Raw genomic sequence first — 24,104 nt, forward strand, 5'->3', positions numbered from 1 at the left:
TTCCGTTTTAAAATATGCAGAGTGCACAAGTTGTCCTGTCAACAGATTGTCCCACCTGAGCTGTGGATCTGTGGAGCTCCTCCAGAGTTACCACGGGGGCCTCTTGCTGTGTCTCTGATGTAATTCTCTCCTTGTCCGACCCTGTTTGGGTGGAAGTTTATGTCTTGGTAGGTTTGCGTCGGTGCCACATTCTTTCCGTTTTCGAATGATGGATGGAACGGAGCTCTGCAAGATGTTCAAAGCTTTGGATATTGTTTTCTAGCCCAACCCTGCTTTAAACCACCCACCACTAATATTCTTCACCAAACCTCTGAGGCCTTCACAGAACAGCTGCAGTTAGACAGAGATTAAATCACACACAGGGGGGAGGGGGGGGACTCTTTATTATTAAAGTGACTTCTGAAGGCAACTGGTTGCACTAAATTTATTTAGGGGCGTCAGTAAAAGGGAGCTGAATACAAATGCAAGCTAGACTTTTCCTCAGGTGTGTATTATTAAAAACCATGAATCATTTTCCTTCCACCTCACAGTCACAATTACTTTGTGTTGGTTTGTCAAGTAAAATCTCAACAAGGTACATTTAAGTTTGTGATGGAGAGATGGGGGAGGGAGCTCAAGGGGTGTCAATACTTTTACAAGCCACTGTGTTACAATAAATATACCAAATCTTTTCTTAAAGCTTTCTTGTGAGAAAAAAAAGGGTTTTCTAAATCCTGTGCCCTAATTTTGTACACATATTTTTAAAGGAGAATCAATAAATCTAATCAGATGGGCCTCAATCTCCCTTTTTAACTAGAGAAAAGCTATTTTGGTTGGTGGACATTTTGAGTCTTTGAGCCTATTGAATAGAAAGCTGACACCATGCACATCCTTTTAGTAACACTAATCCAAAATCATTACTTCCCCCCCTCATTGCTGAAAATCTGAGTTATAGCCGTGCACTTCGCCCACCAGACTGCCTTAGTCGTTGTACTTTTGAAATCTTCAGGTTCATCTCAAGCACTTTTAAGTTAGAAAAATAAAACTCATCTTCTGTGTTCCATACTGTGACGTCTGCATGCATCCCAGAGGTTGATATATTTATTTTTTTTCTATTGCATATTTATTATTTGACTATAGATGTAAATAAAACCAAAATGTTCAGGTTCACACCGTTCTCTAACAACCAGTTAAATCCTTAACTGCGGGGAGAAAAAAAAAGCTAAAAAAAAAAAACACAAGCTGGGTTTTATGATATATAACCACGAGTCAAGTAATGTTGCTGAATAAACTGTAAGCTGTCAGCCAAAACTATGTGAAAATTAAAGCTGTAACCAGTATTGAAATGTTGCCTGTCTCGTTTAATTGAGTTGTGACATGAGGTCAGCAGGGTAAGATATCAATTAAAGATCAATCCTACTAGCTTCCGTTTATCCATCTATCCACCTATTTGTACATCAACCATTGATTTATCCATCCATCTAGCTATTTGTCCATCCAAGGTCCGTTTACCCATGCATCCATCTTTATGTCCGTCCGTCCTTCCATCACTGTCAGTTCCCACTGTTGTCATCCTTCCTCGTTGAAAAGCATTGTCGACCGAAGGCAGAAAGTTTACTCTATCAAAAACTGACCAGAACCAGCAACTTGAGCCGCGTTTCTGCAGTAAGGACAATTTTATTGAGTTAGAACATTTCCCGGTCCACAAATGTCACATTTTCTCCGATACACTGAACATAAACCCAAACCAATGTCAGAAGAGTTACCGTTTCACAGGAAGTTTTTACAAAGGCAAAATTAATTCTACACGATCAAAACAACCATATTCATTATTTTATTTTTTTGTTTGTTTTGCTTTTAAAGAAACTTTTAAAACCAGGTTAGAAAATGAAATGTTACACATGCGTTTGTTTGAGATGAATATGTGCCGTTCTGCTCTGCCACTTAAGGATGCGCACCTTTCACCAGACTCTTTGACCTTTGGTTTTATATATTACAAACACACACACACGCACGCACACACATTTCATGAATTAAAAAACACTAAAACTGGTTTAATTTCAACCCAACTGTAGGCGAGGAGTAACAAATACCCTTATGTGTGGACCACACCTATTAAAACATCGTGAGGAAGGAAATGCATGAAGGTGTCAGGCGGATGATTGTAAGAAGCAGGTTAAATCGGAGTAATCTGCAGACACATCTAGGAAAGGTTTGACCTGGTCACACAGGACACCCCCCACAGTGAACTGGGATTATACAGAATATAATCCACGTCTGAATGGCTGTCTTAGAGCGGAGCTTTTCCACGCCACGCTTTGTCCAATCGTTCTGGAGAGCAAGTCGAGATCACACAGCGAAGGCAGCCGGCCAACACTCGTCCATGTCCTTTTTCGCCTCACACACACAACTAACTAGACTTTCATCTGAAATTTGTTTTTTCACTTCTTCATCTTGAGGTCAGCCTCTATGGCACTACGGCGCCCCCTGGTGCCGCCATCCTATGGTTACAAATCCAAAAAAGTAGCACGTTAGAAACCACAAATGGATTTAAAGTGACAAAGGAAGCGTTTTTGAATGTAATTGATGTTGACGTACAAAAAGAGAGAGGAGGAAGGCCGGCGAGGACATGGAGACGGTGTCCTGCAACAGAAAAAACGATGCACGTGACGGGACTTTCAGAAAACGAGTGCTGGACCACATTTCTGTATAGACTGCTAAAACAATAGAACTGTTTCTGTTTCTTTGTGTTTTTTTTTTTTTTTTTGCATTTCCTGTTTGAGCCAGGTATTTCTTACACAGCATGCCATTGCCTTTTGGATCAGGAACTACATTACGACACATACTGTGTCACACATTTATTTATATTGTTTGCAGTCAGTTTAAATGCATTCTGTAAAAATCTTCAAATATATCTTCACCTCAAAATACTTAAATGCTAAATTATTACAAATGTGCTTCATATGGGTAATTTGTCTTAGAAATGTAACCCTTATGCCCCCTTTTATTTATTTTTATTTACATTTTTATCTAATTATTTTTGTTATTTTTGACTGCTAGAGCTTATGGCATGAATTTATGCAGGAACTCTTCAATTTTAGCAACATTTTCAAATCTGTGCCCGTACTCACAAAGAATCCTAAGACTAAAACTAGCTCTTAGTGACGTCATTTTAGGAAAAATTTTAGAATTTCCTGAATTGTAAGATTTTTCTTAGAATTTTATCTTGGTGAGATAAAATTTTTCACGAAGGACCCCAAGTCTTAAGAGACCTCCTAAAGTGACAAAATATTAGGAGTAGTGAGGAGGACTTTTGGCGAGCCTAAGAGTGTCTGAAGCAGGAAGACGGTGAAAACAGAGAGAGCTGATTGGCTCGCCTAAACAGTGGACGAAATAGGCACGGACTTCTTTAACAATCATACGATTATTAATATTTAGATAAGACAAACGTCATCATCTGCATAGCGGGGAATTAATTAGTTTCAGCAGCCAGACTTGTTAAAGGCACAGCTCTAGTAACATAATTTTATTGAAAATAAGTAAGTGATGGGGGGGAAAAAAGGTCCGTTTAAACATTTTGATGCCTAATATTGTTAAGTTTCATCATCATGACACATTTCTGAATCCAGTCTAATCAGTTAATGTATCTCCTTTGATCGCTAGGAACACATTTGTCTTGTTTTTTATCAAGCAATCGCAGCTCTTGAAAGATAGCATCACACCTATCCACAGGGTCAACTGCACCTTCTCGCTAAGATAAACATTTCTCTCATTTCCTCACTCAGAGTTGCTCTCAGCAGCAATCTGAATCACTCTTAAGAAAAGACCCCAGGGTAGGAAGCTTTAAGCTAGGATGGGAGCTCTCTGAGAGGACTGAGAATCTTTGTGAATACGGTCACTGGTGCCCTTTACTCACGTCTTTTGTTACTGGTGTTAGCCGTTTTACATCTTAGTTTGTTACCTGTTACCATTTTAAATTGTATATTACTTTAACTTCTGCATTTTATTTGTCAAATGTGAGTGTGAAAAACGTCTTTGGCAAATATTACAAACCCAAATTCATCTGCATAATAACCAAGATTTCCCATTTTGTACTTTGTACTCCCTAATCTGTAATGATGTCCCTTTTTTTTTAATTCTGACAGGAATATATCTTTGTGTGCTGTCTCTTTTTATTCAAGCTGCAAATTCTGTGGGCGAGGTCACCAACACTGAAGGAATAGATGCATGATAAGCAAACAGCGATTGTTTCCAACCACCGGATTTGGCTGGTAGGTCTGTTTTTTTTAAACAGGGGATTGGTTGTTATATGCAAGGTTTCAAATATCACCCAAGGTTTCTGTCCTGCAGTCCTTAGAGCTGTATAGTATATTGAATCCCTGATATGTTTTAGTTAGAGATGCACCGATCTGATACTCGGACTGGATATCGGCTCCGATATTGACTAATAAGCTGGATCGGATATCGGATGATTGATGCCGATCCAGTCATTTCTTTGTTGCCTGATAACTTCACTCCCATGGTAAGGAGTAGAGTTTATTCATTCAACAGTAGTATCGGATCGGTATCGGGTATCGGCCGATACGCTTAGCCGAAACAGTTGTCGGTATCGGACTGGATCGGAAAAAAACAGAATCGTGCATCTCTGGTTTTGGTAAGTCATGATACTTCATGCTAATAATATTTTTTTTAGCTGTCCATGCCGTCCTCGCAGTATTCAGCGACACCGTTGCTATTAGCATACATATTTCCCTGGTATTGTGAGGCTCTAAATCAAATCTACACCAGTTATTTTCTTATTGTAAGTAGTTGTTAACAAGGTTTCTCCCCTCATCAGACTTAGCTGTGCTTTAGTTAAGCCTATAAATCTATTGGAAAGCAGAAATAACATTTGTTGTAAGTAACTGATAGTTGGCTCCAACTTCCAGCCATTATCTCAGTCTAAATCAAATCTTTGGGAAGTTTCGTACCATTGCGAGATTACTGAACGCAGATCCGTCGGCTGTCTGAACTGTCGTGCTCCTTACTGTATCAAGCGGATGCCATTCTTTTATTTATTTTTTTATTTGATCTATCGTCATACCACCCTGATGTCTCACCCTGGTCTCTTCGTCTGCGCTCCCTGCCTTTGTCAATATTCTAGTGAAGCACCTTGTCAGCGGAGTCCTGTCTGCGCGTGCTGTCGCGGCCCCTCAGGCTCTTGGCGCTGATGCCGGATTCGGACGTCTCCATGATGAGCTGGGTGGCCAGGAACTGCTGGATCTGCTCCAGGACGTCGCGCTGCATCTCCAGGGCCATGTGGTACACGTCGTGGTCCAGCCCGTTGTACATGACGGCGTTCTGAAACATCAGCATGATGTCCCTCTGGAACTCGGCCGTGGTCCGTATTAAGCCGGTCTCGATGTTCTTTTTGATGGTGGCCAGGTCCATGGGTCTGTCAGAAACGACGCAAAACAGAAACCTTCAATCTCTGTTATGCTATTCTTTTATTTTTCTCCCCACGTTTGTAGATGGATTTGGCGCTTACCTGTGAACGATGCTGTGGTATCCAGGGGCAATTTCATCTGTTACTGGTTGAAGAAAGACATTTGCATACCTACAACAAAAACAAATCCAGCTGTTTAATGAAGGCCTTTAGGGGGTTTGTTAGTGAATATCCAAGACAAAGGAACACAGCAGGAAGGTCAGGGAGAAAGTGGTGGAGAAGTTCAAAGCAAATTACATTGAAAAACAATATCACGAGCACAGATCGCTGCTCAACACATCCTCCTGAAAATCGAGCATGACACACATCTACGAACCTACACGAAGGACATGTTCGTCTACCTAAACAGGATAATGTCCCAGGCTTTTCCCTATATGGAAAAATGGCAAGGAGAAAGCCAGTGTAGGAAGAAAAACGATCAACACACATTTAAGCCCAAATAATTCACACCGTTGGCAAGTTTAAATTTAAAGTTATCCTTGAATTTGCCCAAAACGTGTTGTCTGACTGGGAGTAATAATGTTCTGGCGTCGCCCAGCCACAGTCCCAACTTGAATCTGACAAAGAATCAATTAGAAGAAGGGTTTGATTAACCTGACTCTCGCCAGATGTATGTCGCTCCGCCTAGCTCCACTCACATCCATCTGGGACCTCTCCATAGGAATTGCCTTTACAGAAGGCTGGGCCTTATCAAAAATCCTTGCATATGATTGGATAAGCCACTTGTCTGTCATCTTTATCAACGTGCTATTTCAACCACTCACACCGAAGCTAACCCGTGACGCTGTGAGAGCGACGCAGGAAAGAGCAAAACTTTTTTCTTTTTTAATGTGTTTGCGGCTCTAGTGGCACGCGTTTTATTGACAGTGAGCTGACAGGAAGAGGGGGAAAGACAGGCGGCAAAGCGCCGCGGGTCGGAGTCGATCCCGGGCCGACCGCGGCAAGGACTAAAGGCCTCCTAACATGGTTTGTGCTAACCGCTCCGCCACGGGCGCGCCCCGGAAAACAAAACTTGCTAAATCCAGTCGGGAAAAGGGCGAAAACATGGTTTCCACCAACAAAAGCCTTCAGAGCCGTTCTCTGATGTTCTTTTAATGAAACAATATTAGGTAGATTGGACAACACGGAAGAAATAGCAGCATCAATGTTAACGCTTGCTTCCTCGACGAGCCGCCATTGCTATCAAAACATTCTCACGTCACGGTCTCTTCTCCACTACGTCACATCTATGAAACTCCAGCCCTGCGTCCTGATTGGCTAGATAATAAAATTGGTTGAAGAAATCACTCTCTATGGGAGATGTCCCAGATGGATGTGAGTAAAGCTAGGCGGAGCTACATACATCTGGCGAGAGTCAGGTTAGGGTTTGATTGCTCCAATACCGAAAGACGATATTTCCATTGATGATTGAGAAGGGTATAAATAATTTCACATGGCATTTTTTTTATTAAAATGTGAATTAAAAACAGAATTTATTGTTTCAAATTTGACGCCGAAAAGGTCAAGCCACAGTAGTCGCTGTATACTAACCTGTGATTGGCGGCTGCTCGCCACACGAGCATAATGGCTTTCTTCCAGATCTTGTGAGCCTGCAGAGCTTCCAGGTCCTCACTGCACACGGAGCTGCCCGACGCAGGTAGAAAAAGAAGGAAGGGGGAGAAACGCTGATGTCAGCAGGAGGTGGAAACCGCAGCACCACGTAGGAGGCGGACGTCTCCACCGTCTCACAGACTAACGGCGGTCTTTCCTTAAGATGCGTGCCGGAAACGTTTCACACTCACAACTGTGATGAAGCGGGGCTGCTGGGGATGGAGTCTGCGGTGGTGTGGAGCTGGAGCGATGAAGACGCTGTGTGGAGGCTGTAACCATCCTCGCTCTCGCTGGCGGCAGGCTCCAGCTCCATTTCGCCGTCGGGCTCCGATGAGAACTCCTCCGCCCCGTCGCCTTCTTCTTCTTCTTCCTCACACAGCTCTGGTCCCGTGACCTCGCTGTCCGCTTTCGACTCCGACGCATTCTCTCCTTCCTCAGGTCCAAGTCCGTCCTCTACCTTCGTCTCCTAAGACAAAAACAAAGACTCATACAGGGACAACGCTGGCTTGAAGTAGAAGAATGCCGAGCGTTGTGTTTGCGTTCTCCACCCTGGATGCTATACCTGGGCCTCCCAGTCTGTTTCTTGTTTGTCTTCTAATACTGAGTCTGCAAACACTGCACAGATTAATAGCAAGGTTTATAGAGAGGCAGGGTAAGAGGTATTCAATACATACAGTGCTGTGAAAATGGGTTTTCCTCTTTAAATACAAAAAGCAAATTTAATCCAAACCAACCCGGCCCTGCGTAAATATGTACCGTAATCGCCCCATAAATCTAATAACTAGCCACCTTTAGCAGCAACTGCAGAGTTTGTGATTGAGTCCCTAACATCCCCACTGAGGAATTTTGGCACACTCTTCTTTGCAGAAATGTTTTAATTCAGCCACGTTGGACGGTTTTCGCGTCTCTTCCTTATCGTTAACTCCTGAACTCTGACCTTAACTGAGGCAAGTGCGAAATGTTGCGCCTTAGATCTTGTTCTGGGTTGTGTTGTGGCTTCCTGGTTTACTCATCAATGTGCTACTGGAGTGATCTTCGTTGACCTACCTCTCCTGGGAAGGTTGTGCTTTGTCCGGCTCTGGATTATGGTTCTTGCTTTGGTTCGCTGCTGTCCCAAAGTCTTAGAAATGGCCCTTTAACCCCTTCCAGAATGATAGATGTCAATGATTTTGTTTTTCTATTGCTTTTTTAAAAAAAATTCACTTTAGACTGTGTGTTGCTTAATTAGATCTTTCAGCTTTCAAAGAGGTTATGTCAAAATAATATGCAGGTTGAGTAGTAGGTCCTTGGTTTAGCAAGGGAAATTAAGTTCTGCCTATTAATGTTTATTCACAGTTAATTGATGGTTTTAAATGGGGGGGCAATTACTTTTTCCCCAGAGGGCATGGTGGGTATGGATAGCTCTGCTCCTTTAATAAATTAAATCGTAATTTGAGAACTGCTTTTTGTATTTAGTCAGGTTATTTTTATCCAAAATTGAAATGTGTTTGATTATTAAAAAAAACAAAAACCTGTTAGGGGGCAAACGCTTTTTCACAACACTGCATTCAGGCCTGTGTCTCCGTACCTTTAAAGGCTTTCTCAGGTTTCTGGGGCGGTTCCTTTTCCCCCTCACACTCTGCGCTGCCATCTGTTGAAACGTGTTTGTTTGAGCGCTCCGCTCCTTGACACTGTGAAGGTTTGGCACTGTGCTCCAAAGTCTTTGAGTGGCACGAGGAAGCGGGAGGAAGGCTCCCCAGTTCCAGGGGAAACGCTGACAGGTTATTCTCTTGGCTGCTGTACAGGGAGGAGAGGGACACTTCTGCCCCCCCCTCCAGCATCCGGTGAGTGGGGTGCGGCTCTTGGGGCTGTAAAGGCCCCGCGTCCCAGGCCCCGGTCAGAGCGTGGTCCGTCTCCTCGCAGAGCGACAGAGCGGCTTCGACCGCAGCAGCATCCAGCGCCTCTGCGGTCTCATCTGCCTGTAGAGCAGGGAAAGGTGAGTCAACACCCTACGGAGCTTTGAACGACAGTGAAAGAGCACATAATTAAATTTTAAAGCTCGAATAAACCATAAATGAAGTGCTGCTGGAGCAGACACTAATTAAAATTAGAGGAGCGCTGATAACTGGCCTGGGACCAGAATTAAATCTGACCATTATGCGATCACATGGATACTACTACTGACCGACTCAAAGTTAGCTATTTTAGGCATCGGCGGGATATTTAAAAAGGAAATCGCAGCGAGGACAGAGATGTAACAAGCTATTTAGCTATAACATGGTGAGACATCCAGAGAGAGAGAGAGTAAGACTTTCAGAGGATAACAGGAAGGCTGGATGGACAACAGCAAAAACTCAGTTTTTTCTATTGTTTTGAGTTTTCAACCTCTAGTCTGCCATGGCCCATGGTGAATAACGAAATGTTGGCAGCAGTTTGTAAATTTTAGAGCTAGGGTAGGGGCAGAGGGCGACACACTTTCCACAGAAACCAAAAATTAACAAATATGCAAGCATTCACCTGATCATTTAACATGATTCCCAATTAATATTACAACAAATAAATGTTGTAATATTAGACATATTCTGAGGGACGTGTGGTGGGCAGGGCATGTACGGTTAGTCTTATTCTTATAATTTTTTATATTTCTATGTTTTATTTTTCCTATTGAACTTAATATGTAATAATCTATTTTTCCATTGTGCCTGGATATATGCACTGTATTTTGTGTAATGTGTGTTTTTCTCTGTGTGTTGGGGGCTGCAGATGGAAATGAGATCTGACAGCTAAAATTGGATATAAAGCTTAATTTCCTTTGAGACGGATGCTCCTGTACATGGCTCAGTTCCAATAAACTAACCAAACAAACAAGCAGAAATATGAATGGGGGGCAGGGGGGAGGGGGTATCCCTAGATAAAGCTTTACAAAACCCTGAGATCAGAAATCATCCACAAAACGTCTGATCCAAGAAAACGCTTATGCTGTAAATTTGCTTTAATACCCAGTACTCTCTGTTTTAACTGTTTTTTTCTTAACCTTGTCTTCAATGATGGCAATAATGTCCCCCACTGTCTTCAGGTCCAGCTCGTCTCCCATGTAGGATGCGGTCACATCCTCCTCGCTGAGCTCTGCCACCTTATCCTCTCCAGAGTCAGCTGGGCAGTGTGGACGCACAGACGGCGGCATCACATCGACCGCTGCAGACAAAGCAGCCCCAGATTCAAGTCCTTAAATTTCACATATCCTTTTTTTCAATTAGCCACAGAATTAGAGTACATCTTTGTCTGTTAATATTGAATGGTAAGTTTACAATGCAAAAGGTTGCTGATAAAAAGGGCTGGCCGACCTGTACTTTCTGAGACAGTCTGGTTCAGAGGAGCAGAATTGGCTGCGGAGACGGGACCGCAGGACGGGGAGTCTGCACCGACCATGAAACCTAGCGGGGAGGAGAACTGGGCTGGACCTGCCTCCAGAAGACGGGACAGCATCGGCGCACCTGCCGTGCAATCATACAAATGTACTGAAACGTACCGCAAGTAGGTAGTATCGCAGGAAATGTCATTGCCAATAACCAGGCAGAGAGAGTACCTGTTGCTTGGGAAAGAGGCTGACAGGATGAATGCAGCTGAGAGTCATGGGATCCTGCTACGTTACCGGGAGACCCGTCACCGTCTCCTATCTGGGAGGAACAAGACCGGAAAGAAAAAGAGCTGTTATTTGTGTTGAAAATTTGGTCCTTCATCCTTCAAGGAAAACTATCGGATACCTGTGTTACAGAAAATACACGCCCTAATGTGCAGCCAGCGCTGGATCCTTGCCTCAAAGGGAGAAAATGAAGGAAGGCAATCATTCCTAACTGTACTTAATTCTAATTTTTCATATGCTGATTTTTCCCCCACACAGCACAGCATATTTGAACAAATGCAAATCAAAACATAGCTGATACAGTACCAAAAAAGGAAAAATAAAATAACAGAATAGCTTAATGGACTTCAATTAAATATAAAAGAGGGTGTATAAAAGCCGTCTCTTCACTAAAGCTTGACAAAACTTATGTAACAATGAATCTCCAGAGTGTGTTCAGACCCCTGATTAAAAACCTAAACCATAATGAGGCTTTTACAAACATTTTCCACTGTCAGCGGCGCAGATATCCTGTAAAATTCAACTGAAAAAAACAGGGAAATCTGTGGAGGGCAAAAGAGAAAAAGAAAGCTGCCTATGAGTGCACGCCCTTAAACGGACACCTTTTGATGTAGCATTAGGTAGTGATGGGTCGATGAGGCGTCATGAAACGTTTCGACACATTGCAACTTTGGCCGATACTGTGCCGATACTGTGTCACTGAATACTGACACCTGCTGGACCTTAAAAATCCCTACAGGCAACCTGGTTGACAGAGTTAACTGACACTGATTTGATGACCAAGTATACACAATACAATTTAAATCATTGTATGTTGCATTGTATTATTTTATATTTTCATTTGAATTAAACATATATTTGATTTTTTTTAGATACAGTCAATAAATAATGTGAAGGAGGATGCTTGTGGACTGGCTTTTTTATTTTTTTACAAATGGTTGATCAGGCGCTGTGTTTAGTTACCTGACTGATATCATCTGTTCTGAAATCGGACATGCTGAGTATGACAAAGCATTAGGTCTTTAGTAAAGACCTTGTATTGTGTATACTTGGTCATCAAATCAGTGTCAGTTAACTCTGTCAACCAGGTTGCCTGTAGGGATTTTTAAGGTCCAGCAGGTGTCAGTATTCAGTGACACAGTATCGGCACAGTATCGGCACAGAGTTGCAATGTGTCGAAACGTTTCATGACGCCTCATCGACCCAACACTAGTCTTTATTGGTAGGAGACTTTAAGTTATTTGCCCTCTCTACCTTGCTATAGTTCACCAAATCTCTTACAGGACATCTCTTATCCACAGTCCTTTTCAGGTTACTCAGATTTTTTGGTAGGTTTACATTGGGACTCTGGCGAGGACAATCACAAACTTCCTTTTGTTCATCTGGATCTATGCTTGGACTCAATTTTGGCTATTTCTGAGTTTATGACCACCTCTCTTTGGAAGAAATAGCCCCCTTCTGCCTGTTAGCCAGTCTTTGGTGGATTTGGACACATGATCTGACTCGCTGAGATGCTGAAAAATGTCCCCCTTCATCTTCGGCTATCTGGCAGACACCTGAAGGCTTTGGGTCACAACGGGCTGTTTCATGTGAAGGTAAGTATCAATAATCTTTTATTGTCCCCATGTGTTACCCATAGTAAAACATTTTTGAGACAGACACCAGCTCAGCATGCACACAGATAAACATATAACATGCAGAGATGCGACAAAACGTAATATTTGCACACATTTCTTTAAGGAAATCAGTTGACTGCACTGACCAAGCTTCCTGAGAAACTTAAAGCATTGAAATAGTCTTTAGTGTCTGATAAGACTCATAACCGAGTCCAAAAAGTCAAATTTCAGTCCCTTTGTGAATGATAGGAGTTACTGTGTTGGAGGGCTGCACAATTAAACGCATTTGCAATATAATCACAATTTTAAAAAACGCTATTTCCAAATCGCAGAGGTCTACAATTTTTGGCAATGTAACAATTAGTGAATCAGACGCGTCCTTTAGGTGTCAGTAATATGTTTAAAGTGGGTTTGCTCCACATGGAAGGGAAGACAGTTGCAGCAGTGAGATAATCAAATTTTATTACTTGTTTTAGAGTTTATTTAATCATACTGTTTCACCAGAAACTTTCAGGAATCTCACCATAGCATCTAGTACGGGTCAATCAGTTTAATACATAGACTTGCATGTTGGTTGCACTTTGCACTTTTTGTTCAACAAGGATTGATGTCCAAATCAATTAAAAACTGTTTTCTTGAATAATATTCTGATTAATACAAATATTAAAAGTTCTTGTTTTAAATGGTGATTGTTTACAAACATCTTTATCTAGAGGTCATTTTTGTTGCTTGTGGTTAATGCAGAGAAAAGTCAAAATCAAATTGCAATTTTGGTTGAAATAAATCGTAGGCAGAACGCGATCATTTCTGCTCCGAGTTGAGATGCAGTGGCTCTTTTAGCACCTAATCTGCACAGCAATGACACAGATTGATTTGTTGTTTATATGTATGTTTTGAAAAGACAAGATAAATTAAACTGAAAAAATGGCATTAAATCGCAATCACAATATTAAGATAAAAAAAAATTGCAATTAGATTATTTTGCAAAATCGTTCAACCCTACTGTGTTGTTGCATGAATTAAGCACTCAGTGCTCCTTCAATGATGCACTCATGCCCGCACTAAATACTGTGCAACATTTTTAAGCCTTTATTCACAGAGTTGCACAATCAGACATTCCCTGAGAAATTAAAGCGTGCAAATAACCATTACCAGTAGCGATATTGTACAGTGTAACAGACCACAAACTTCTCAGCAGGGGGCGATAGCCCTCACAGCTTTTGGAAATACGCTTTTACTGAGTCTATTGGTTTTGATTACATGCTTCTGAAGCGTTTATCTGATGGTAGTGGGTCAAACAGCGCAAGGCCCAGGTGGGTGGGATCTGTGGCAATGCATCTGGCCCTTTGCTGGACTCGTGCTGCATAAAACATGTCCAGATCTTGTAGACAGCATCCTACAGTCCCTTGCGCTGTCCTCACCACCCGTGCACTGTGCAGCTCACACAGTTATGCTGAGACACAAAATGCTTTCTATTGTAGCTCTGTAAAAGGTTTTTATCAGTGTAGTGGAAAGTCTAGTCCATTTTGGTTTCCTGAGGAAGAAGAGCCATTGTTGGGCTTTCTTCACCAGGTGGAAGGTGAAAGTAATCCCAGATCATGATAATCCTTGATCATGATCCTGCCACTACCTCGTTTTGTTGAGGGTATGGTGTTCTTTTACAGTTGGGCAACCATAAATTCATGTTTAGTGTCCTCAGACCACAACACGTTCTATTACCATGTTTCTGGATATTTTAGCCAGGTTTGAGTGTTTTCTAGGAGGAAAAAGATTATGTCTTTTGTAAATTTCCTCTGTTTCGACACCTTTTAGTAACAAGATCCTTTTGATTCTTTGAACCCTCTGCAAACCGTTGCTTTATCTAAGGGATGTAACTGAGCTAGTGTAAGGAAAGCCCTTTCAGGACAACTTTTTTTCAGGTTATTCAAGTCGACTATAACTGTTTTTTTTTTTACCTCTAACCCAAGTGTGTATGTTTAGTCACAAAGCATATACTGATGTCACATCTACTGCAATGAAAGTTGCAAGTGAGTTACAAAATAATTTATTATAGTCTTTTATTTTTGTTAAAAAAAGACTACACAACGTAAGATATTACTGAAAGACTAGAAAGACCTAAGTGTATGGTGAAGAAACTGTGTAGGAAAAAAAATATGTTTCCTGTTGTCTTTTTGGTTGGAGTCTTGTATGATCCGGGCACTTCATTTGTACAGCTGGCTTTATACGGTTTACAAAGAAGGAAACCAGAGCATTTTGTGGGGACAGGCCGACCTCTTTGGTTTCTTTATCGTTTTATGTTTGCATCTTGTTAGATTTTCTCCTCTATTCAGAGCCTTGCAGCAGTTTAAGTTCCTTGTTCTGACGCCAGACTCGTTTGTTGGTTTTAACTGTGTGTGTTGTTGCTGCAGAGGAAGGCTCTAATAATGGTGAGCTGGGATTTGTTGTGTTTCACAAATAGCTGTTTTGGGTGTTCATTTATGAGTTTAGGGTCATCCCCAATTAGAACAAATAGGGTCCCATCTGTCTGATGATTTAATCTTTACTAAGTTTCTGCCAATTAAAAAGATCTATTGTCTTCTTAGACTCAAAACTACTGAACCTGCAGTTTGTACTGTTTATCTGAACCAGCTGGTAGTCATTGGCAGTAAAAGGCTTTAAGATGGCAAGTAGACATTGTTCCCCTTCTTTCTTTACTATTGATGAATATAGGCTTTCTGTCTTTGCTTTTGGATTCACTTACAACGAAAGCAAAACAAATAAGTTGCTCATTTTGGTTGTTCGTCAGAAGTGACCCTCTAAGGTTCATCAGCAATTGGTTCATCTTTGCTGGTTCCAGTTTTTTTTCTCTCTAAAAGAACTTATTTGTATTCTGAATATTTGTTTTGCTCCTCTATAAGGGTAAAAAAAAAAAAAAAAAAAAAAAAACACCAACAAAAACATATGAACTGATTTGTCTGCGTAGGTACTGATGAAATTGCCTAAACCTACAATTATTTTTATCACATATGACGTTTTATCATACGATACTTATCTAAATTATCCAGTTTTCAAGAGGCTAAATCGAAAGTTTCCACAGATAAAACAGTAAGATGTCTCCTTTTTTAAACTTTTGAATAAGTGTGCATTCAGTCAACAAGCCGAAAACCAAAGTACCGATGGAGGAAATCAAAGATAATGTTGGTCCAATTCATAAATGATTTTATGATATTAAGCGATATTACACTTCTTTCCTTCAGAAATTGGAAGAATGGAGAAAAAGATGGATCATTTTCCCCTGCTAAATATTCTTTCTTCCAAACTTATTCAGACCTGGAAAACGATACAACCAGATCCCAGACTCTTCCATTATTTAGCAAACGACAAACGTCTAGAAATCCTGATTCTGCTACAAAAACGCATTTGAGGTGTGAGATGTGCAAGACGGTGGCATCTGTACCACTTAGTATCACAACAAATATGTTCAGCTCCCTGAAAGTTAAACTTGGGGTCATCCATATTAGGATAATTCAATAGCAATATATATTGATCGATAGACGTGTGGTGTGATAGAACAAAAGGGTCAATAAAAAGTTTAATAGAGTTTCAACAGTTTTCCTTCCTTTTGCATTCTAGCCTATCATATAGGTTAATACTACAGTCATTACATCCTCCCAACCAATCACAAACGCAGACCCAGGAACGCTCTGTCACCAAGCTCCACCCCATTAAAAGAGTTCAGAGAACACGCTTTCTTTTTTCTTTTTTAAACTTGCAGTTTGTGAAAAAAGTTGGCTGAATAAAGGGTTCAGTTTGAATTCAGTGTTTGTGTTTTATGTATCTAAAAATAGGTCGCTAAGCAACAGCATAAAATAGCCAGTCCTGCACTTTAATTACATGGTTTAAATGTTTTGATAATTATCAATATCGATCAATACAATTTCCATTTTATCGACATGCTTTTTTCTATACTGTCCAGCCCTAATATGCAACTACAACACGGAATGATGGGAACTTTATTGAGTATATTTTTGCCAAAATATAAATGCACATACAGGATCTTTCAACTAAAATGTGAGCAAATTTATTTTGGTGAAATAACTTAATAAAGAATAACTAAACCATTCATTATTAGTTGTGACAATTATTTCAATGTTATTTAATTTATTGTCTAAAATGTATTTGTTTGTAATTTTCTTTCTTTTATTTTACGTTATTCCTGTTCAATTCCTTGCATACTACAGTCTTCCCCTCAGCTCAACTGTTTTCACTGGTCTGGGCTGGTCTTCATCCACTCCTGATTGCTCTTACCTGTTTCCCCCTAACTTTTCTCGACACGTCTCTTTGTATTTTCAACTCCCTGGTTTTCATTTCTCGTCTGTGGTTTTCCTCCAACTGATTTCATGCTCCCTGTCACTCTGTTGTTCTTCCTGATTTTGCTGTTTTTTCCCCCCTCCCCATGCCTGCTCTAAGTCTGGTTTTGTGTCTTCGATTAAATGTTCATTTTCATCATGTGGCTCCCAAGTTCCCGTCAGCGTTTTGGTCTTGCCAAAACCTCACAGAACATGACCCCTTATGTATTAAAACCGCTTGGTGTTGTTAGAGTTGACAACCTGGGAACTTAACAAAAATTATACACCACAAAGGAAAAAAAACAAGAAATTTTGGGAAGAATGTGGTCCTGCTGTAATGCTGAAGTTGATTTAGAAGTCGGGAAGATGGCCAACGGAAACGTTTTCTCACAGGAACAAAAATGTAAATGATACTGTGAAAAATAAATACAGCTTATGACTGTTAGCAGAAACAAAGTGCTTGATCTGCAGTGTCCTGGAGTACTCACAAACGCACCTTTAAATAATTATATTATTAATATTATTATTATTATTGTTAGTATTACATTACCTAAATGTATCTACTCTTAGCTTTGGGCATACATTTATTTTACGATTTCCCCTAAGAAGGAAGGCCAATTATCCTTCCCTTTTACTGTTTTTGTGAAATTCTTTTAATTGTCAGAAAAATGAAAATTTTTTTATGACAACAATCAGTACACAAGATGTTGTTTACCCCCAAAAACTAAAACTATGGTTGCAATTGTGTCTTTTACTATTTTTCTCTCCTGTTTGTTCTAAGAGACCAGCATCAAAGCCATATTTGTGCTTGTGGGGGTTTATCTGTGGTGATGCGCAGCCACAGCTATAAAATCCATTGCCAAAAAAATGCTGCAACTGATTTTTAAATAGTCTTTATCATCGCAAATTATCATTATCTCAATAAATGTAACGAATTATCGTGATGAACGTTCTTGTCTATGTCGCCCCCTCCCTAGCGTGCGTTAACTTGACATCTTGATGGACACTTGGGAAGAGACTTCTCTGTCGTTGATTCTGCTTACCAGTCTGGAATTGGATGCCAAGATGCTGCCTTTCTTTAGTAACTCTGACAGGAGCGGAGATGGTGGCGGGGTGGCTTTCTGGCTCAGGAGCTTCTTCTGAGCCGAGTCCTCCAGAATTGCCCCGTGGCTGATGTCGTCATTAGCGGGTCCAGACGTTTGAGAAAATGTTATTAACTTTGCTGTTCCTGAAGACTAGAAACACAGACGACAAAACATAAAGAAATCTGGTGACCTATGTGTTGGTTTTTAACTGTGGTACATGTCTCAAAGATGTGTTTTTTTGAGTTTCAAGTCTTTAATGTGCCTTTTTATTTGTTTCTCCTTTAACGAAATGGTTTTAAAACTTAAACCATAATCAAAGCCCCTTAAGAATGACACTAAAAGACTCACACTAAACCCACCTAAATTGATCGTGCACGTATCAAAAGATACAACCTTTTTGAATATAAGAAAGTGGAAGCAAGACTGTTTTAAAGTGGGCATTGATTGTGAGACTCACATTCTTTGTGGGTGGACCATCCAGCGTCAGGCTCTCAAGTTGATCACCTGGTGGGAAGTCCTGGCTTGGGGAGCTGCTCGCTGAGGGCGAATGCGTGGTGACGCTGGGTATCCGTTTGGACATGCTCTTTGCTGCCTGTCTGGCTGAAAGAGGGAGGAGCAGTTGTCTTATCGTACATGCTTTTCCCCCCGTCTCAAATAAGGCGATGGAACAACGATTGCTCCTGCTTTTAGCTGTGCAAACAGGTCAGCAAGCCGCTGGTCCATAGATGCAGCTAAAACGTCTCTTCTTAAATCGCCTTGTGTTTCATTTTACCATGTGTGTTTTTTGCCTTTTGTTTGTTGAAGAACTTTGGGATTTCTGTCTTGAAAGGTGCTATGTAAATTAAGTTTTACTTACTGGCATCTCACTATGTTAGAACAGGATTAATCTAACATAGTCATTTAGTCCAATAAGTGACAGCCATGTGTCATATAAGTTCAATACACACCGACTGATTTCTTTTACACATTTATTTATGTTACCTTTGAACGATGATTTAAAAATATGCAAATTCATTTTATACAAAAAAGTGACTATTACATAAGTCCAGTGAGGAAAATGTGATTATTTTTAACACAGAGATGTCAAGCTGCTGAAAAGTATGCGCCCTGAAGAATGCCGGCCTCCAGCTTGTCTGCGTTGCTGGCTCTGCCGTCTCTCAATGCTCCACAGCTTCTCTGAGGCATTTATGTCCAGTCAGCTTTTTTTTTTTTTTTTTTTTTTTTTTTTGCTAATCCAGCAGTTATAGCATCATTCAAGCAGGTATCGGTACTTTTGACAATGTGGGCGGGTGTCAAGTCCAGTTGGAGAACGAAATCGCCATCTCCTTAAAGCTTGCCGGCAGAAGGATGCATGAGGTTCTGGTAAACCCACAGCATCACTCCACTCATCACCGACTGTGGAAGCGTCACGCAGGACCTCTGTGGCCGTCGAAGCACCGACTCCAGCTGCAGAGCATGCTTCTAACACCTGTGTGGGCTCTGCTGTACAATCTGAAGCCTGCACTTCACTTTGCTAACGCAGCTCTTTCTATCAGATGTATTTCCCTCCAATAGTAAGCCCAGTCAGCTTCTTTAATAAGGGACTTTTTATTATAGATGGTGAAAATGTCAAAAAGTTCTTGAACAGATGAAATAAATTGATTTATGACTGGCATTCATTTTTACTCCAACAACTCTAAAATGAACAGATCCATGTAAAGGATTATTATAGTCAGTGTAGTATACAGCATTTACCCTGGTAAGCAGCGTCTGTGTTTTTTCTTTTTAGCTCCGCTTCCTCCTCCTCCTGCTTCCTCTTCCTGACAGACACAAAACAGGAATATCCTTAAAACGTTGCATTTTATGAGATGTCGCTACAGAGACGTAAAAGATGAAATAACGGTTCTTCTTACAGCTGAATGTCTTCCCATAACTCCTCCAACTTGGAATCCAGATGCCCGGCTTGAATCAGCTCAGCCTCTCGTTTCAGCTTCCTGTTGAACCAGCAGAACGTTTAACCCACCAGCCGTCCCCCTGTTGGTGTTTTTTTTTATTTAATGTATTATTATTATTATTAAGCGGTGTGAGAGACAACCTGTGCGTTTCCTGCGTTTCTTTGATCAGCTTCTTCAGTTCCTCGATCCTCTCGCCCGTCAGTCGCCGCACGATCACGTCCTCCACCGTCTCCACCACTTCGCCTCGCTCGCCACGCTTCCGCCTGCAGAGGGTGTGACACAGGCGGTCAGTTTACGGCGCCTGCGTGCGTTATTCCACAAAATGCGTATCAGAACGAAACCCGCTTTTGCTCACTTTGGGGCCTCTGTTGTTTCCAGGAGCTCGGAGTACTTGGAGGCGCAATGCTGGGAAGACGCAGCAAAGAAGGGAGATCGTTTTTTTTTTTGTGTGAAGTTGCCATCTATGATGAGTCATACCTGCAGCGGGAACGGAGGATACCTTCTGAGAGAACCAGTCTGGAGGTCGGCCGGGTTCTGCGAACGGTTTGATGGCTCTACTGACGGATACCCTGCTGACGCAGAGAAAGGGTGATTCCTTTTTTTGGAAAATGTCTTTCCAATACATTTTAAAAGCAGAATATGTTTACTAAGCGCACAGAAAGCTTTAACAAAAGGCAGAAATACATAATTTAAGTTTAAACACACTCACCACGTGCACCAATGTCGTGCAACTTTGACGTTTTGATTGTTTATTTGAACTTTTTCCTCCCCAGTGGAGACTGATAATAAAGCTGAGCTTTTATAATTCATACAAACAAGAACTATGAGCACAAATTTGAATTTATTGTGCAGGCTCTATTTAAAACGGCCCTCCCCCCCAACATTTGGATGAATGTTGGCAGGATGCACTTCGACTAGACATTGGCTGAACAGGTCTGGGGCTTAATTCTAGCAGGATTAATGACCGCTCTTCTCTGCAGAATGTTTAGGGTACATCCAAATTGATAGTTTTCTTGTTTTTTTCCTGACATGAACCGGGCTTTTGAGAATAGTCCTTTCCTGCAAACTTGAGGTCAGAACCCTTCCAGACATGTATTGTTAGCCTGCTTTTATCCATTCTAAAAATGTAGTTATTAATGTATTACTGTAGATCAGTGGCGGTTCTAGACCAAATTTACCAGGGGGGCCAAGGTGGGGCCAGTGTTTTTTCACAGGGGCACAGAACAAAAAAATAAATAAAGCTATAAAATGGTAATATTTAACTGTGTAATAATATTAAGTGAGCCACTTGTGGCTCTGGAACTGCAGGTTTTAGACCCCTGATCAAGCAGATTAAAACTTTGCCCCCAGCTCAATACGGCTACACTGCAAAAAGGGAACGCAAAGTAAGTAAAATTTTGTTAAAATTTGTGTATTTTTCCTTGATTTGAGCAGGTAAATAAGACTATTTGCTAATGGAACAAGATTTTTGCACTTAAAATAAGAACAATTCATCTCCATCATCTTATTGTAAGTGCAGCATATCAAATTATCCTATTTTAGGGGTAAAAATACTCATTCCATTGGCAAATGGTCTTGTTTAGCTATTCAAATCAAGGAAAAATACACTTGTTTCAAGAAAATTGTACTTACTTTAAGTTCCCTTTTTGCAGTGTAAAGCTAAACGTGAAACATCTTAATTTTTAAATTGTTCTTGGAGTAAAACTGTATAGGTAAAAAATAAAATAGGTGAAAGTGACCAATCAGTTATGGTTTCTTTGCCATTGCAAATAATTAGAAGAAGTGTATTTTAATGTTATGTCTTTAGTACAGGGGCCATAACAGGGGCCAGGACCATTTCTACTGGGGCATGGGCCCCTGTTGGCCCCTGTCTAGAACCGCCCCTGCTGTAGATCATTGACTCCCATCCTTGTTCAAAAGTGAAACCATTTAGCTGCTGATTAGAGGCGAAGTTAACACAAATGGTTGTCATGACAAAACAGTGAGATGTAGTAATTGTTGCGGTGCTGAACTACCAATGCATGTCTGTGCACCATGGAAGTAAGGTGTTGGCAGAAAGTTAATAGATGTTTTCGGTCGTCAGGGTCCTAACAGAGAGCGCCTGACAGAAAATCACATAAGCGACACTCCGAAGGGCTCAGGCGGAAGGCAACCGGGCTCCTGTTCCTTAAAGACGGTTCACCTCTCATGCACACAAGAGCCACGAAAGACCGATTTAGACTTTTCAGGGCTTCAAGACCTTTGATCAGCTGAACGCCGTTTAAGTTTTCACACTGTTCCCAATACTTTATTTGTTTCTCCTGCATTTCTTTTAAAGACCTGCTTACAATCCAGCAGCATGAACAGAGAATACTTGTCACTTCTTGCCTTGTTTTAAGATTTTTTTTTAATTGTTATTATTGTTTACAGGAGTGTAGTGGAGCCAGAGCGGATTTGACAATAGGTTAACACTTCTGCAGCCAATTCTTGTTTTTTTTTGTTTTGTTTGGTGTAAGCAGACGTTCGGACGTCTCATCAGAGGCAGAGAACGACCAGAAAGTTCATGCAGCCGATGAGCGGCTGCAGCTGGACCGTGCATGCACATTCAGAACCCGTGCATGCATCGAGAGTTTAATGCACCGGGTTGAGGCTGTGGGACGGGAAAAGAGCGCATTACCAGTTCTGATCGCCGCTCTTCATGACGGACGTGGCCAGACACAGCTTCTCCCTCACCGACCATGGCTCCGTTGGTCCAATCACAAGCAGCTTGTGCTCTACAGATGTGGGAAGGATGGAAGGGGGGAAAAGGCATGACACACACTCTGTGCACTGGTTATTTTATTTTTGTTGTTGTTGTTGTTGCATTAACCCCCCCCCCCCCTTTTTTCTATTCCTGCTCTACTGATCGTGTCGCTCAGAGAGGCCTGGCATCGGCTCTCCTGCTCATGTGGAGAAACACGGCTTTACAGCTTTTAATGACCGGGATTCCACCGGTAGCGGTGAACCATGAGGAAAAAAACAAAAAACAAAAAAACAGAACTCAATAAAAACCAAAGTGTCGTTTTGTGCGCAGTGCCGACAACTCGGCCGGCGGCAGCGGGGCTTTCAGATGGAGCTGTCAACTCGTGATGACATGCATTAATCCCTCGCAGCAGCAGCAGCAGCAGCAGCGGCAGGCTCCCCTGCAGGGGCTGCCATGAAGGGAAGTTATAAGCGCTGCTGATTCCCTCAGTAATGTTGGCTGGCCGTGTGCGCCGCTGCTACTCACTTCCAACCCCGCTGGCCATCCTCCTGTCATCCCGACCTTCCATACATCTCGCTGAGGGGCGGTGTGGTGGTGGAGGTGGTGGAGGAGGGGGGGAACCACCAGGCGATAAAACACGGCTAGCGGCCACCGAGAACGACACTGCCCTGCATGCAAACTGTTTACGTTAACATCGGTCTTGTGTTACGTTCAGGCTGATTTTTTTTCTTTCCCCCCTCCCCTCCTCTTTCACTCTCCTCTCTTTAGCTAGCACGCGCTGAATCACCGTCCCGTTCCTGCGTTTCTTCTCCGCCGTAACTTAGCTGGAAAGCCGGCCGCGTTCGGCCGACCTCGGTTCGGGAGAGGTTCAGTGTCGCCCGAGCCGTGCCAGGAACTAAAGCTGCCGAGCTGCGTTCAAATCCCGCGACTCTGATTTTCTTTTAGCTCTCACACTCCGCAAGGTTATTTTGTCATTCTAGCTAGCAGTCGAACTGTCCCTTCACGCCCACCTCAGTTATGATGATGATGGTACAACCCCGAACGAGATTTGTTAGAAGTTAGCTTGCTTCGGTCTGGGGCAAATATCAGATGTGCCATGGTCCAGTTGCTGAAATAATCTTAAAAGTATTTTATTTTTGCCCCAGAGCTCCATAAATAAAATAATAATAATATTAATAAATAAATAAAAGTTTTCACACCCCTTGAACTTGTTCACATTTTGATACATTACAACCTGGACCAGACTTTAGAAATTGCTTAAAGGGGCAGTCGCCCAGGGCTCCATGTTTTGGGGGTTAGCAAAAATATATTTATTTATTTATTTATTGAATGTTGCGTTTTTCAAACTTGTTTGAGTAAAATACATAGATTGACATCAAGTGATGAATTTAAAAAAAAATTGTTGGGTTTTATTAAAACATGAGCAATCCTCATTTTGGAAATTGTGAAGTATACATCTTTTCAGGAATAACATGGACGAGTCTGCTGGAGGGGTTAAACCAACGATTAATCAAAGCGCACATTTCCAGATATGCTGCATGGCACTATACAAATAAATCTAGGAGCAAAACAAGCATAAAATGAAAAATGTAGGTAAGGCATCAAAACTCTATAGCCTCAGGGGCCAAAATTCTTCTACATCTGCAGCCTTGAAGAGCTGCTGGTGAGGAAAATGTATGATGCTGATGCAACAGGAAGTCCTCTTTTAAACTTTTAAAGAATACGGCATTTAAAAAGGAAAAA

General features: G+C 41.5%; 1 protein-coding gene across 3 annotated transcripts; it reads right to left on the bottom strand.

The window, feature by feature from the left end:
- Positions 1 to 1,626: 1,626 nt before the first annotated feature.
- On the bottom strand, positions 1,627 to 23,444 carry LOC105919860 (bromodomain containing 8). Of its 3 annotated transcripts, none has more exons than XM_036143148.1 (20): positions 23,372 to 23,444; positions 22,296 to 22,392; positions 20,139 to 20,211; positions 19,995 to 20,044; positions 19,780 to 19,902; positions 19,598 to 19,678; positions 19,440 to 19,504; positions 18,163 to 18,305; positions 17,664 to 17,855; positions 10,620 to 10,710; positions 10,378 to 10,527; positions 10,068 to 10,228; positions 8,622 to 9,012; positions 7,617 to 7,669; positions 7,246 to 7,520; positions 6,995 to 7,087; positions 5,507 to 5,575; positions 5,131 to 5,413; positions 2,578 to 2,622; positions 1,627 to 2,480 (listed from the first exon to the last, which is right to left on the bottom strand). In XM_036143148.1, the coding sequence occupies exons 2-20, from the start codon at positions 22,316 to 22,318 to the stop codon at positions 2,421 to 2,423; spliced, it is 2,421 nt and encodes an 806-aa protein (XP_035999041.1). In that variant the 5' UTR covers positions 22,319 to 22,392; positions 23,372 to 23,444; the 3' UTR covers positions 1,627 to 2,420. The 3 variants fall into 3 exon arrangements, with proteins under 3 accessions (XP_035999041.1, XP_012710749.2, XP_012710748.2); XM_012855295.3 differs by lacking the exon at positions 23,372 to 23,444 and adding an exon at positions 22,887 to 23,365 and having other exon boundaries at positions 20,139 to 20,208; XM_012855294.3 differs by lacking the exon at positions 23,372 to 23,444 and adding an exon at positions 22,887 to 23,365.
- Positions 23,445 to 24,104: the final 660 nt, after the last annotated feature.

The sequence above is a fragment of the Fundulus heteroclitus genome, chromosome 11 (assembly GCF_011125445.2).
Source record: "Fundulus heteroclitus isolate FHET01 chromosome 11, MU-UCD_Fhet_4.1, whole genome shotgun sequence".
In the NCBI taxonomy this organism is placed as follows: Eukaryota; Metazoa; Chordata; class Actinopteri; order Cyprinodontiformes; family Fundulidae; genus Fundulus; species Fundulus heteroclitus.

What these genes read in the sequence shown, in the direction of transcription:
- LOC105919860 (XM_012855294.3), bottom strand. Translation starts at nt 22,929, where the DNA reads ATGGAAGGTCGGGATGACAGGAGGATGGCCAGCGGGGTTGGAA. An exon ending in GAAACGCAGGAAACGCACAG is followed by an intron (nt 19,679 to 19,779) that starts GTTGTCTCTCAC and finishes CTGGTTCAACAG; the next exon opens with GAAGCTGAAACGAGAGGCTG. An exon ending in CGAGCAGCCGCCAATCACAG is followed by an intron (nt 5,576 to 6,994) that starts GTTAGTATACAG and finishes TTTTTGTTGTAG; the next exon opens with GTATGCAAATGTCTTTCTTC.